Source organism: Mustelus asterias, chromosome 26 (assembly GCF_964213995.1).
Source record: "Mustelus asterias chromosome 26, sMusAst1.hap1.1, whole genome shotgun sequence".
NCBI lineage: Eukaryota > Metazoa > Chordata > Chondrichthyes > Carcharhiniformes > Triakidae > Mustelus > Mustelus asterias.
In genome coordinates this window covers 19,790,712-19,806,838 of record NC_135826.1, presented here as the reverse complement: position 1 = coordinate 19,806,838, position 16,127 = coordinate 19,790,712, and the positions used below count along the sequence as shown (strand labels likewise).

The following is a 16,127-nucleotide window of genomic DNA, read 5'->3' as shown; positions in this document are numbered from 1 at the left end:
CTTCTGAAGATTAACTCACTAAGTGTTTGAGTACACAGCACATTTTATTAGTTTCTAATTGGGCTTCTGTACTTTTTTTTTCTTCAGTTATAATTTGTTCCCAAGCCTCAGGAGCTTCACTTAAATCAGAACTGCTCATCTGAGACCATGCAAAGTAACAAGTGTTTTTTTTTGCTTTGCGAAAGCACTGGGGGATTCTGTACTCTGCCTGTCTCATACAGTAACATATTTGGAGTCTGAATATAGATGTCCTCCAAATAAGCCCTTCATTACAAATGCAAACAATTACGACTTGCAAAATTAATGTAATGAACTTATGGAAATAAGAAATGAGGTCCCATCAATAAAACCAATCTCCCAATCCATAGTTGATTTGCAATTCATGATTTTGATAATTTCCCTGGTGTGTTGAAAGAAAGAATTAGAACAAGAAATGCCACTCATTCCACAGGTGATTTTTAATTAGGGGATTCAATACATTGCACAGACTCGATTTCCCCACCAGATCTCCAAATTTAAATTCAAATAACAAAACCAGGACTGACTGAACAGTGCAAACAGGAGAACAGCTTCATAAAGCCCCATTGTCATTAACATAATTGTTTTTACACTATTACTGCCATCAAAATTAATATTGCAAGAGACAACTCACAACTGTAAAGATCTGTACACCATTATGCACAAAATGTAAACATTCATCCTCATTTGCTTCATAAATATTAAAATCAAATAATAAATTAGGTCTACTTTACTCGAAGAATATGTACAACTTGAGGGGCCTCTTAAATTATTATCTGACACTTAAAGATTTACTCGTGTGTAAGCAACTCAATAAAATAGCTTGTGCTGTTCTATATCAAGACTCAACAAAAGCGATCAGCAGATACCAGTTGAAATGGACCTTAATGTCCTGGGCACACGCCACACAGATCAGTGACTAAATAGCCCTCCAAAACCAAGTGGAATTGCAGTAAATTTAGAACGCTTTTTAATAAACCTAAAGTTAAAAGTATTTTTATTAGTCACAAGTAAGGCTTACATTAACATTGCAATGAAGTTACTGTGAAATTCCCTAGTCGCCACAATCCGGTGCCTGTTCGGGTCAATGCACCGAACCAGCACATGTGAGAGGAAACCAGAGCACCTGGAGGGAACCCACGCAGACATGGGGAGAACATGCAAACTCCACGCAGACAGTGACCCAAGCCAGAAATCGAAACTGGGTCCCTGGCGCCGTGAGGCAGCAGTGCTAACCACTGTGCTGCCGTGCCACCCCTAAATAAACACACAACAGAAAATCTTTTGCTGCTCTGAAGTTAGGCACAGAATTTATATTTAAAATGGCACAGAATCAAACCCATGCTCTGTTGCACCAGTGTGGATTTGTGGTTAGCCTTGCCCTGTTTTAGATTTGTAAGCACTAAAACATTGAGCAGGTCATAGGAATATTTCAATGCGACTTTCAAATGCCAAAGCTGTCACTTCTGTAAAAGTATTGAGTTCCAGAAGAGTTTGGTAATTTAATTTAACTCCGTCCTTTCTTTTATTAATTCAATTAAAAGAAATAAGTGTATGTTGACCCAATAACTTTATTTCCCAGAAATCCCTTTCTCACAGCGCCAGGGACCCAGGTTCAATTCCAGCCTAGGGTCATTGTCTGTGTGGAGTTTGCACGTTCTCCCCGTGTCTGCATTGGGTTTCCTCCGGCTGCTCCGGTTTCCTCCCACAGTCTAAAGGTGTGCGGGTTAGGCTGATTGGCTATGCTAAATTGACCCTAGTGTCAGGGGATTAGCAGGGTAAATGTGTGAGGTTACGGGAATAGGGCTTGGGTGGGATTGTAGTCGGTGCAGACTCAATGGGCCGAATGGCCTCCTTCTGCACTGTAGGGATTTTATGATTCTATGTATGAGCTGCTTATTACTATCACAAATCCAGATACAATCTGAATCTTTGGTGCAATTTGTATCAAGAGCAGCAATGGAGAATTTCCCTTTGTTTTTCAACAGACGTGCAATAGAAGCAAAAAACTACAGATGCAGGAAATCTGAAATATAAAAGGTGTTGGAGATACACAAACATGCAATAAAAGCAAAAACCTGCAGATGCAGGAAATCTGAAATAGAAAAAGTGCTGGAGATAATCAACAGGTCTGACAGCCTCTGTGGAGAGACAAAAACGAATGAGTTACTGTTCAGTCGAATAGGACTCTTCACAAGAAGGGTCATATTCTGCAGGCAACATTCGCTCTATCTCTCCCCTGCTGAGTATTTCTGGCATTTTCTGTTTTTTTAAAATGCTTACAATAGTGTTTTTCTGCCACTTGTGCACACAGTACAGTAATTTATCATACACAAATTACAAACTGACCTTTATCAAATCAAGCACAAGTGTTATGGTACTATAATAACCAGGCAGTTTTTATTTAGACAATACCATACTTGCAATACACAAACATCTAATAGAAGGAAAGGAGCAACGTTGTATAGCTTTCCTTCCAATGAGAATGTCAAGCCAGAACTTTGCTCACATCAAAGTTTTGTGGCAGTGAATTAGTTAGCAAACTATTGGTTGAAAAATAATTTGCGGACCATCTTGCTAATAAACTATGTTCATACAATATGGACTTGGGAACAGAAATATATTCATAATATCACAAATGTTTTACAAACAAGCTAGGATGACACAAACCCCACAAATGATAACCAAGTCTATTTCTAGTCAGCTATTAAATGTACAGAAGACTCCATTATACATCCAACTTTCACAATATGTACACTTCGATTGTATAACTTTTACAAAGGTTAATTATATTCAGCCTTTCATCTTCGGCTTCCCCTCTTTCACCTTCATTGCTGTCTCCAGCTGTTTAGCTTCCTACGTTGGCTGTTGGAGGCAATTCAGATAGCCTTGATCACCTCCACACACTGATTCCTTACAATGTGCATTCAACATATGAACGATTACACAGTGCAAGGCCCCAGTTGAGATTCAAACTCAGGACCCTGTAGTTGGGAATCAGCTGCTGGAGATTTCTCACCAGCTGCAAGTCACAGAAAGGGCAACAGGGTTGTGCTGAGCCGCAAGATATTTGTAGAAAAACCGGTCTTCATGATGCCGAGTTGATGTTGTCAGTGTGCTAAAGTGGGCGTGGATCGGTACCAGTGCAAGGCACGGCCAGTCCACTTTCTTAGCAGCGTAACTTCAATTCTACTGTGGAAAAGTTTCTTGTACCGCATACGGCAATGTGCCCTTGGCTCATACTGAGATGAGCTCCTTCAGTTGTGGCACTCATTGATATAAAAGGGTCAAAGAAATATGTGAATCTCCTCAGGCAACCTAATCCAAGACTACAAGATCTCTCTGTTTCAAAATGAAAGCAGTCTACCTCATCCATCTTGGAATTGGATTGCAACGTGTGCTTATTCTATAAATTCTCAATTTTAAATGGCTAAGATGCCTTTTCTCACTCGAATTCATAAAACATGAGCCTGAGTCAAGAGAGATTATCTGTTTTATCATCTATCAATTGGAATGTGCCTCAAGACGTGCTGCAAAGTGGCTAGCGTCAGAAGAAAGGTAGCAATAAGGACAATTTCAGTTCTTTCTCACCAAGGACGATGTCACGCTTGAGGCTGGAAGCTTTGTTTACCACTTTTAACTTCAAACCAGCCCGCTTAAACTCATCAAGAGGGAGTCCATCGAAGAAAAAGTCTTCATTGAAAATGGGGTTTCTGCTGTTCTTGATGATGGTGCTACGCTGTTTCTGAACCTTCCCAGGCGTCAGGTACAAAATCACACAGCAGTTGATGCTCTTGTTGTCCAGTGTCTTTTCATAAAGATCTTCAGCGGTGATGATACGGATTCGAAGGCGGGCATTAGTGCAATCATACTCAGCAGACAACCTGATGGCACCCCCTTTATTGAGGCGGATAGTGTGTTCTTTGAGTACCCGGTCTTGATAATGGAGCAAACTCAGGGGAAGGACCCCGTGGGGGCCAGGAGGACCACCGGCCGGTGGGGTGGGACACCTGACCCTCCTTGAGACACAGGGACTGGCATCGGTGGAACTGCACTCGTCCGTGGACAGGGAGCTGTTGCGGGTGAAGGATTGCAGAGGTTTGCAATGCTTGGCCAGATTGTCGTGGCTGAACATCTTGAGGAGGGAGGCCCCCGAGACCGAACGGGACAGGAGGGGCGAATTGAAGGGCGAGGATTCTGCGGAGGAGGCGGTGTCGCTGTCCCCGCCGCTAAAGTACCTACAGGTGCTGGCCAGCGACAGGCTGAAGTCGGGGGCATTGAGGTGCTGGGTTTCACCGTTGCTCTTCTGGTTGGCTGAGCGCTTCCTGGGGGAGCTGGGGGAAGTCACAGGGCTGCCGTGGTCCACGTGGAAGAGGGACTCCTTGCGTCTGGTGTGGGGGCTCTCAGTCAAAGTGGAAAAGCCATAGGAGGTCTGAGTCACAGGCATGTAAGGGAGGGACATGGCACTCTGAGACTGGGGGTCGTAGTTGGTGTTGCAGCTGGCTTCATGGGGGTCGTCAGAGTTGGGGTCATCGGCGCTCTCGATCTGGATGATGTGGCGGTTGGCCACCTTGAGGAGGTTGCTGCTGTTGCCGGTCGAGCTCTTGCTCTTCAGCCGGGGGCTGCCCCTGGGTTTCCTGGCCACCAGGACCTGCTCGGAGGAGGAGGGCTTGAGGCTGGACTGCTGCTGCCGGCTCTCGGGCTGCTCGGCGGACGGCCCCTCGCTGCTGGCGCTGTTGGAGAACTTGGGAGGGATGAAGAAATCGGGGATCTTATCGGGGGTCAGCACGTTACTGAACAGGGAACCCTTGGGCTGTTTGTCTCTGCCGCCGGGGTCGCCGGCTCGGTTCAGATTATTTTCAACCGAGCCTCGGATTTTATCGAAGAACCACATTCTCCAAAAGAAAAAAAAACTGGTTCAATTCTGCAAAAACAAAACATGGTAAATTGGAAAGGTAAACTTTGAGGCATTGAAATCAGACAGAATGTTGCAAATAACAAGCGAAATTGACTTGATATTAATGATCACCAAGTCAATATCAGACACGTCTCTACTGATAAGTAACTATTTCTGTTTTGAAAGCTGGCATTTTGTGGCAATGTCTATTTCACAAACAGCCGACGGACCTGACAACAGTGAAACATTCAAATTAACTTTAAAGTATCAATCATTCCCTGCATTGTATCTGATTGTAAACCCATCTTGCTCACCCCCACACACCACCTGTAACTACATTTATTATTAAAGAAAGTATTCTATTGCACGTTTGCTTTCTTTTTAAAACAAATCTTTAGGTGTGTTGGTAGCTTTTTTCTCATTAAATTAACTTTTTAAAAAATATATAAACATCATTGAAGTTTCAAAATATCCCTGTTCCAAAACACCGTACTTGGGGAATAAGAAAGCACTTTGTATTTTGACATTTTTTTTTTAAAAAATAGATCACTTACATTTTATTTGTTCAGTAAGAAGTCTCACAACACCAGATTAAATGTTATTGTGAGGTCGCTCCGCTCCAGTGCTGATAATTGTTGCAACCTCAAACTCAGCAACTGTGCCACTGACTCGCCTCTTTGCTCTGTCTTTTGCACCGTTTTAATCCTCTCGATCTGTCACTCAGGAATAATTGGTCACAGCAGCCAATAGGTGAGAGCTTGAGCTTTGGGGAGTCAGGTTAACCTGCTGGTGTAGGTAGGTGACTAGTCCTTGCACGCAGCATCGTTTACTGTGCTGTTCTGAGCTGTGCTGTGGCGCTCCCGTGGTTACAATGCAGTGTTTTCCCCTTAGCACCTCCTTGCAAATCCTCTCCTGAATATCATGCACTGACTTCGAGGAACGATGAGGGCAGCCGCCCTCACCTCTGGGCCAACAGTTCCCTCCCCTTATTCACCAACTGCGGGTCAACAGCACTCGGCAAACACATCTGTAATTGGAATTTGCTAAAAAAAATGGAGTGGTGAAGAATTTAAGGGCAAGTCAAATAATTAGGATATGGTTTGATGAAGGAAGATGGTTGGGGCGGAGGCTCTGTGGGGCATGAACACCAGCATGCACCCGATGGGCCGAATAGCCTGTTTCTGTGCTCATCGACTTATTGGGTTGGAACGTTACGGCCATTCACACCAGCGGGATTTTCCCATCCCGCTGCGGTGAATGGAGATTTGGCTAGGCGCTAAATTCTCTGACCTCGCTGCAATGGGGTTGTGGTGTGGACAGTGGGCAGGATTGCACCCATTGAGCTTCACAGCACAGAAAGAGGCCCTTTGGCCTATTGTGTCAGTGCCAGCTATCAAGTACCTATCTATTCAAATCCCATTTATCAGCACTTGGCCCGTAGCCTTGCATGCTATGGCATTTCATGTGCGCATCTGAATGTTTCTTAAATGTTGTGAGGATTCCCGCCTCTACCGTGCTTTCAGACAGTGGGTCCCAGATTCTCACCACCCTCTGGGTGAAAAGGTTTTTCTCAAATCCCTTCTAAGTCTCCTGCCCCTTACCATAAATGCTGTACATTCTATGCACTGGTCTGGACAGTCACTGCTCTTTTTAAAATGTATTCTTTCATGGGATGCCCACTGTCCACACCACAACCCCATTGCAGCGAGGTCAGAGAATTTAGCGCCTAGCCAAATCTCCATTCACCGCAGCGGGATGGGAAAATCCCGCTGGTGTGAATGGCCGTAACGTTCCAACCCAATAAGTCGATGAGCACAGAAACAGGCTATTCGGCCCATCGGGTGCATGCTGGTGTTCATGCCCCACAGAGCCTCCGCCCCAACCATCTTCCTTCATCAAACCATATCCTAATTATTTGACTTGCCCTTAAATTCTTCACCACTCCATTTTTTTTAGCAAATTCCAATTACAGATGTGTTTGCCGAGTGCTGTTGACCCGCAGTTGGTGAATAAGGGGAGGGAACTGTTGGCCCAGAGGTGAGGGCGGCTGCCCTCATCGTTCCTCGAAGTCAGTGCATGATATTCAGGAGAGGATTTGCAAGGAGGTCTCACTGGCGAGGCCAGCATTTATTACCCATCCCTAACTGCCCTTGGGAAGGTGGGGAGTGAGCCACCTTCTTGAACCACAGCAGTCAGTGTGGTGTCGGAACATCCACACTAGGGCTGGAATTCTCCCCAAAAAATTAGAAGTGTCGAATTCGCCTGAAAACTGGAGTAATTCACGCTTTTTTTCCAATGGGAGTTCAGAGAAGAATCTCCCACACGCTGTGCACTGCAGAGTGCACTAGCGTGTATATCATTAAGAATCAGTGGGTGGGGTCTATTCCCACTGGAGAGGCCGGCAGCAGAGCGCTGAGTGGGCCACTGCGTATGCACCAAACTGTCAGCACTGAGATCGGCACATGTGCAGGAGCTGCGCACTGCCGGCCTTCCAATTGCTGGCCAGCCCTCCAATCCCCTGCAGTAGCTCCGACCCCCCCCTCCCCCACCACGGCCTGAACGCTGCTCCCCCACTCCCCCGAGCATGCCGCCAGCTCCCCGAAAGAGGGGAGCTACTGTAAGCCCCACTGGAGTGACATACTCCTGGCAGAGGGGGGAGAGGCTAGTGGGCCCGGAGGCTTCAGCCCGGGCCCGCTAATTCTATTTAAATTATATGTAAACTAATACCTAAAATGATTTTGGCGCCTCCCCACTCATTTCCAGCATAGAGCTGGCACCGCTTGGAAATCCGGTGCTTGGAGACGCTATCGGGGCAGGAACGCCATGCGCGGATCCCGTGGATTGGCCGCCACGAGATTCTCCCAGCCCACTTCACAAAAAGAATTAGCACAACGGGAAGGAAGAATCGCCCCCGAGATTTTGATCCAGTGACAGTGAATGAATGGCAATATATTTCCAAGTCAGAATGTTTGTGTGGCTTGGAGAGAGAGTATTCACTTATCCAGTTTTGAGTTTCATTTGGTAAAATGTTAAAGGGTTAAAGAAAGAAAAGATAGACTTGCATTAATGCAGAGCTCTTCATGACCACCAGACGTCAAAGCACTTTACAACCAACACTGTACTTCCGAAATATAGTCACTGTTGTAATGTAGGGCAGCATGTTGCCTGGGTGGCACAGTGGTTAGCACTACTGCCTCATAGTGCCAGGGACCCGGGTTCAATTCCGGTCTTGGGTGACTGTCTGTGTGGAGTTTGTACATTTTCTCTGTGTCTGTGTGGGTTTCCTCTGGGGGCTCCGGCTTCCTCCCACAGTGCAAAGATGTGCAGGTTAGGTTGATTGGCCATGCTAAATTGCCCCTGAGTGTCCCAAGATGTGTAGGTTAGGGGGATTATCTATGGGAAATTTGGGAGACTCAGGGAGTGAGTTGAGGTGGTGTTGGGCTTGGCACAGTGTGGCGCTCTCAGGACATTAGGTTTGGTTCCCTCTATCACCCTATGTGCACAGGTCAGCCCTTTCTGGTATTGTTATCTCAGCAGGTAACACTTCCTCCTCTGAGGAGGATAGGGAATGAAGATGGAGGAGGCTTGGTGGTTGCAGGAACTCCCTCCCCTCTTGCCTGCTGTGTTTCCCAGCCTTGTCCATTCTGCTGGCAGTGATGCTACAGCAGGCTGCCCTTGAACACAGCACCGTCCGTCCCTGCCTACCCCGCTGGCCCACAGTTTATGCTGGCTGCCACGTAAGTGGCTAATGCAATATCAAGATTCTCAATTGATTTCGGGTGCGACCAGGAATCACAGTCTCTTCTAGTTCCACCCGCCGAGTGCGCAAGTCACGTGTGAAATTCTGCTCTATGATTCTATGATCCTATTTCTCATTGAAATCAATCTAGACCATGGAGCTCAAATTGAAATGGCAGCAGTTCATTAAGTAATGCTCCCTAATCCAAGTTAGCAGACAAAAGAAATGTCATCTTGAATTGTGTTCCATGGGTTTTTGACAGGCGTCTTATAATGTCTTAACTATGTCAGGGGTTATGGGTTTTAAAAAAAAACATGGTTTGCTCGTGTGGATTCAAAGTAACACGCAGCAAGTTTATTGAAAGAAATGTCCTCTGCACAGAGCGGAAAATGAAACTAAGATAGAATCCTGTGGAACACCCCAATGACCTCATGATCAAGTCATGTGACCTGCTCTTAAAGCAATCATGCAACCACTTAAATATATAACACACTCCTATCACAAGAATGTTTACACCACCTTCCTTACCAAAAAGCTGTCAATCATATGGGTCACTTCCACATGACATCCCAACATCGTTTATCTAGCTTAAAAAAATTGTGGAGTGCTGTCTTTCATTGATTGGATACTTTGTCTTCCCTCACAAAATCAGCCAGTCATGTTTCTTTTGTTTTTCTAACAAAATACAAGTAAAGCTTTATAATTTGCAAACTTCAGCCACAATATACTGTTGGCTGCTTGGAACTGGGAAAAGTTTCACCTGCTTTACCAAAGGCACCGTATTTTTAGAGGGTCAAATTTTACAGAATAGCTCATTTCACTTGCATTTATAAGATTCACTTAAAATTTATATTTTCCATTTGTAATAACTCAGGAAGCCAACTGGAAAGGAATGATGTTACATTTGTCAAAGCAAAAATTAAACCACAATCCTGTGGCACATGTACATGAATAGTGGACCCGCTCAGGGGTCTGCCTTATCAAGGGCTCAGGATACGCTTTCCACCTGCTTAGGTAATTACCTTTCACCATGAGAACTCATATTCCACAAGTCCTACTGGGAGGTCAATTAGGGATTCCCATGTAAGTACTGTGGATTGTCACACCATAAAAACCAAATGTATAGTACCTGAACTTGCATTTAATGTGAAGTGTGTAATGTGCAATTTACAGTTTGAGGGACAACTTTGGGAGGGATATGAAAATCTGTTGTTTCATTGAGGGATGTCTAGGTAGCTGTACAGTGAAGCTTTCAGAGTTGGATGTTACTTTCCATTTTGGTGTATCATATCATGATGCAACATAGCATCTCGGGAGAAAGTATGAATTTGGGTCCTTCACCTGATCATGCAACAACATTTGGAAAGAAGGTCAGCGTTGAAGCAGACAGTTTGTGCAAACTCGATGGGCCAAATGGCCTCCTGCACTGCAGGGATTCTATGAAGCAAGCTTCAGCTTGAATGCAGTTGCTCATTATATTGCTAATTAATGAACCAACAGAGTCTGGTGATCCAAAGATCAATGTGGTTATTTATCCATTGATTGCACAATGAAGGCTCATTAACCATGTCTGGAATCCAATAGACAGGACATATGTTTTTCACTGAATATAACAAGAATTAGTCTTGCTATACATATGTATCATCAATTTCGTAGCATATTTGTACATTACATACTGAACTGAATATATAAATGTGGCACTGTTAGATTTAGCTTTTAAAAATCCCACCAATACAAGCAGCAAGATTCCAAAAAATGTAACATTTTAGAAATTAAAATGGGAATCTGTTCCAGTTTCTTTGTGAATTGCTTTCATGTTTTTAAATTGCTCTTATGAAGGATAGTTGACAACTGCTTGGTACAGTAGCAGAATGGTTATGTTATTGGACTAGTGCTCCAGAGGCCTGAATCTCTCAGCCTTATTATTAACTCATTCAAAGCCCATTCAATTACACAGAGTTAAAATTGGGCCTCAGGAGTTTATAATAACTCCAGGAGTCGGCTGTAAAGGAACAGTGCTTTATTGCACAAAATAAAGCAAAACACAAACAGGTCCCAACTGGGACAATGCCATAATGGACCCACTCAGGGGCCTGCTTTATACAGGGCTCAGGGCTCAGTATACGAACTCCACCTGGTGAGTTAATTACCAATCCCCATGGAGCTTCCATTCAACATGTCCTACAGGGAGGACAATCAGTGAATCCCCATGCAAGTCCTGGGAGTTATCACAGAGTTCAAATCCCAATATGGCAGCTGAGTAACCTAAATTCGGTTAAGTGAATAAATATGGAATTAAGAAGCCAAAATCAGGTCATGAAACTACAGCGTTGTCAGGAAAATAAAGCATCTGGTTCACTATTGTCTTTAGCCAGTCTGTCCTGCACGTTCCTCTAGAATCCTCCAGAATCGCAATATTATGGTTGACTCTTAATTGCACTTTCAAATGGGCCAGCAGGGCACCCAGTCATACCAAACAACTGTGAAAATTTATAACACGAATAAAACTGGACAGACCACCTGGAATTGATCAACGACCTGTGCCGCATGGACTGCAGCAGTTCACGAAGGTGGGCCACCGCCATTTCCTTGAAGGCAAATCGGGATGGATAATAAATGCCAGTCTTGCCCACAATTTATTCTCTCATGGGATGAGGATGTCACTGGCAAGGCATGCATTTATTACCCACCCCTAATTGCCCTTGAACTAAGTAGTTTGTAGACCATTTCAGAGGGCAGTTAAGAGTCAACCGCATTGCTGTGGCTCTGGAATCACATGCAGAGCAAATCAGGTGAGGACGGCAGATTTCCTTCCCTAAAGGACATGAGGAAACCAGATGGATTTTCGCTGCAATCGACAAAGGTTTCATGGACCGAGATTTTGCGCCCATGGTGGTGACAAAGGAGCCATGACAAAATCCCACGAGAGGCCAAAAGCGAGATTCACGCCAGTGAGATCTCGAAGAATGATCGCCAATGCCACCCATCACCACCCACCCCACCCACCCACCCCCACCCCCACCTCACCATTAACGTAACAAGGTTCCTGCCCAGGAAGGTCAGGAACCTCATTTAAATACATTTAAATGTAGCGAGCTTCCCTGCTGCTCACATCTGTGGTGGGTAAATTGTAGGAAGGTATTTTGAGAGACAGGATCGACAGGCATTTAGAGATGCAAGGACTGATTAGTGACAGTCAGCATGGCTTTGTGAGTGGAAAATCATGTCTCCCAAATTTGATTGAGTTTTTTGGAGAGGTAACCAAGAAAGTAGATGAGGGCAGTGCAGTTGATGTTGTCTACCTGGACTTTAGCAAGGCCCTTGACAAGGTTACCACATGGTCGGTTGCTGCATAAAGTTAAATCTCACGGGATCCAGAGTGAGGTATCTAAATGGATACAAAATTGGCTTCTTGACAGAAGCCAGAGGGTGGTTGTAGAGAGTTGTTTTTCAAACTGGAGGCCTGTGACCAGCGGTGTGCCTCAGGGATCAGTGCTGGGTCCACTGTTATTTGTCATTTATATTAATGATTTGGATGAGAATATAGGGGGCGTGGTTAGTAAGTTTGCAGATGACACCAAGATTGGTGGCATAGTGGACAGTGAAGAAAGTTATCTCCAATTGCAACGGAATCTTGATCAATTGGGCCAGTGGACTGACAAATGGCAGATAGAGTTTAATGTAGACAAATGTGAGGTGATGCATTTTGGTAGATTGAACCAGGGCAGGACTTACTCAGTTAATGGTAGGGCATTGGGAAGAGTTACAGAGCAAAGAGATCTAGGGGTACATGTTCATATCTCCTTGAAAGTGGAGTCACAGGTGGACAGAGTGGTAAAGAAGGCATTCGGCATGCTTGGTTTCATCGGTCAGAACATTGAACACAGGAGTTGGGACGTCTTTTTGAAGTTGTACAAGACATTGGTAAGGCCACACTTGGAATACTGTGTGCAATTCTGGTCACACTATTATAGAAAGGATATTATTAAACTAGAAAGAGTGCAGAAAAGATTTACTAGGGTGCTACCGGGACTTGATGGATTGAGTAATAAGGAGAGGCTGAATAGACTGGGACTTTTTACTCTGGAGCATAGGAGGCTGAGGGGTGATCTTATAGAGGTCTATAAAATAATGAGGGGCATAGACAAGGTAGATAGTCAATATCTTTTCCCAAAGGTAGGGGAGTCTAAAACTAGAGGGCGTAGGTTTAAGGTGAGAGGGGAGAGATACAGAAGTGTCCAGAGGGGCAATTTTTTCACACAGAGGGTGGTGAGTGTCTGGAACAAGCTGCCAGAGGTAGTAGTAGAGGCGGGTACAATTTTATCTTTTAAAAAGCATTTAGATAGTTACATGGGTACGATGGGTATGGAAGGATATGGGCTAAATGCGAGCAATTGGGATTAGCTTAGGGGTTTTTAAAAAAAAAGGGCGGCATGGACAAGTTGGCCGAAGGGCCTGTTTCCATGCTGTAAATCTCTATGACTCTGTGATTCTATGACTCTATTGGAATCTCCCCTCTCGCTGACGTGGCATCACGTCGGTAAGGTTTACAACAAATTGGAAACATGAACCAAACAAAGGGAATCTGCCAGGGGCACATGGTTAATTATGGGCCCTGGGGGGAGAGGGGTGTGCCCGGACAGTACCCTGGCACTGCCCTCTGACATTGCTCCTTGCACTGCCTGCATTGCCAGGGTGCCAAAGAGGCATTGCTCAGGAAGTGCCAGAGGACAGTGCTAGTTGGGGGTTCCTCTGGGGAGCTCCATTGGGGGGTAGTTTCTCCATGTCCATAGGGTGAGATCCCCATGTGCATGGGAAGGAGGTCCCTGTGGGTGGAGGGGGTTGTGGGAGGGAATGTGGAATGTGTTGCCCATGCATGTGTGGTGGGGTCTCTGTGTCTGTCGGGAGGGTGTGGCGGGGGGTGTGGGGGGGGGGGGGGGGGGGGGGGGGAGGTGGGGGGGGGGGGGGGGGGGGGGAGGTGGGGGGGGGGGGAAGGTGGGGGGGAAAAATCCTCTTTTTTCTTAACCGGAGATCAGGACACCCCAATCCCTTGAAATCCAAAGCCTGATATTCTTCTCAACATTTATCACATATCTGTTTCTTTAAAAATGGACACCTGAAAATAAATACTTGATGACATTTTTGTCAAAGTAATAAATGGAAACAGTGGAGTAAGTCATCCACTGTGATGAGGGGCCAGAATACACTGTATAATAAAGTAGACTGCACTTGGATACCTTTGAGCTTGTATAATGTTCGAAATGATACTTGAAACTTGTACATCTGACGTGCTAAGTGTAATTTTACAAGACGTAAATTTTAAATTTAAACTTTAACATTTAAACTTAAAAGTCAAGGCTTTTTCAGGCCTCTCCCATCAACGGGACACACTCCCAGGACTCTTTTCTTCTAAATACTGGACAGTCTGGTGAGTAAAACGGCAAGCAGTTCGCCGACTTCATAGCTGGCATTTCCCGCCTAAGCCAGCATTTAGAAGGAAAAAAGGAAAATTCCATCCATGGTCACCGTTCCTGAGAATAGCTTCCAATTCCAGATTTATTAAAGTTAAATTTCACCAGCCGCTGTGGTGGGATTTGAACCCTTGCTCCCAGCGCAGTAACCCAGAGTCTCTGAATTGCTCTGGATTACTCGTCCAGTGACATTACCACGATGTTGCCTCATGCTTACATCCCATGAACAATTATTTTTAAAAATTAACCAAATGCTAATTGTGCATTACACGTTTATTCAAGTGAATTATACTTTACCATTTACTGAATGTTTCTGGCTCCTATTTATAGTTAGTCTTAAAAAAGCAGATGGCTTGTCTTCATTTGGACAATGTTAGGCTGTTTTTAATCTCTGCTAATTCAATGAGATTTGGGTAGTGCATTGAGAGACTGTGTCTAAACCAAGTAAGAAGTCTCACAACACCAGGTTAAAGTCCAACAGGTTTATTTGGTAGCAAATAGAGTGCCAAAGAGGCATTGCTCAGGAAGTGCCAGAGGACAGTGCTAGTTGGGGGTTTCTCTGGGGAGCTCCATTGGGGGGTAGTTTCTCCATGTCCATAGGGTGAGATCCCCATGTGCATGGGAAGGAGGTCCCTGTGGGTGGCGGGGGTTGTGGGAGGGAATGTGGAATGTGTAGCAAATTTGCTACCAAATAAACCTGTTGGACTTTAACCTGGTGTTGTGAGACTTCTTACTGTGCTTAACCCAGTCCAACGCCGGCATCTCCACATCTAAACCAAGTGACAGAATTGATCATCCTTGAGCCACGCATCTTCAATAAATCCAGGTTATCAGGAAGAAGCATCTAACAGACCCTGAGGAATGACGTCTGCAATATGCAATTCCTGGTGAAGTGCCGAGGAGGTAAACAGTTATGTAAATACCTCAAACGATAATAGTCTGAAGTAATCTGCAAAGAGTTCAATTGCCAGGATAAACAAAATGGCACAATTAAAGTTTATTTATTAGTCACATGTAGGCTTACATTAACACTGCAATGAAGTCACTGAGAATATCCCCTAGTCGTCACACTCCGGCACCTGGTCGGATGCACTGAGGGAGAATTTAGCACGGCCAGTTCACCTAACCGGCACGTCTTTCGGACTGTGGGAAGAAGCCAGAGCACCTGGAGGAAACCCACGCAGACACAGGGAGAATATGTAGATTCCATACAGATGGTGACCCAAGCCGGGAATCGAACCTGGGTCCCTGGCACTGTGAAGAAAGGTCCCTGGCGCTGCAAGAAAGGATGTCCCGAGGCATGGTACATTGGGGAAACTATGCAGACGCTGCGACAACGGATGAATGAACACCGCTCGACAATCACCAGGCAAGACTGTTCTCTTCCTGTTGGGGAGCACTTCAGCGGTCACGGGCATTCGGCCTCTGATATTCAGGTAAGCGTTCTCCAAGGCGGCCTTCGCGACACACGACGGCGCAGAGTCGCTGAGCAGAAACTGATAGCCAAGTTCCGCACACACGAGGACGGCCTCAACCGGGATATTGGGTTCATGTCACACTATCTGTAACCCCCACAGAGTTTCACTGGCTGTCTTGTCTGGAGACAATACACATCTTTTTAGCCTGTCTTGATGCTCTCTCCACTCACATTGTTTTGTTTCTTAAAGACTTGATTAGTTGTAAGTATTCGCATTCCAACCATTATTCATGTAAATTGAGTCTGTGTCTTTATATGCCCTGTTTGTGAACAGAATTCCCACTCACCTGAAGAAGGGGCTTGCAGCTCCAAATGCTTGTGTGGCTTTTGCTACCAAATAAACCTGTTGGACTTTAACCTGGTGTTGTTAAACTTCTTACTGTGAAGCAGCAGTGCTAACCACTGTGCCACCGTGCTGCCCTAATTAAGAATGCCAACAAGATGTGCTTGCAGTCGCATTGCTCGTGAAGAACCAACAGCCCATTTCCAGGTCAGAGATACTGAAACCTCTGTTAATCTGATGGT

The 16,127-nt window shown here is 45.1% G+C and overlaps 1 protein-coding gene across 1 annotated transcript; it reads right to left on the bottom strand.

The window, feature by feature from the left end:
• Positions 1-2,062: 2,062 nt before the first annotated feature.
• On the bottom strand, positions 2,063-5,576 carry LOC144479732 (C2 calcium-dependent domain-containing protein 4C). The gene is made up of 2 exons (XM_078198763.1): positions 5,470-5,576; positions 2,063-4,942 (listed from the first exon to the last, which is right to left on the bottom strand). Exon 2 carries the CDS (start codon positions 4,910-4,912, stop codon positions 3,566-3,568), a length of 1,347 nt encoding a protein of 448 aa, XP_078054889.1. The 5' UTR covers positions 4,913-4,942; positions 5,470-5,576; the 3' UTR covers positions 2,063-3,565.
• Between the last annotated feature and the right edge of the window lie 10,551 nt (positions 5,577-16,127).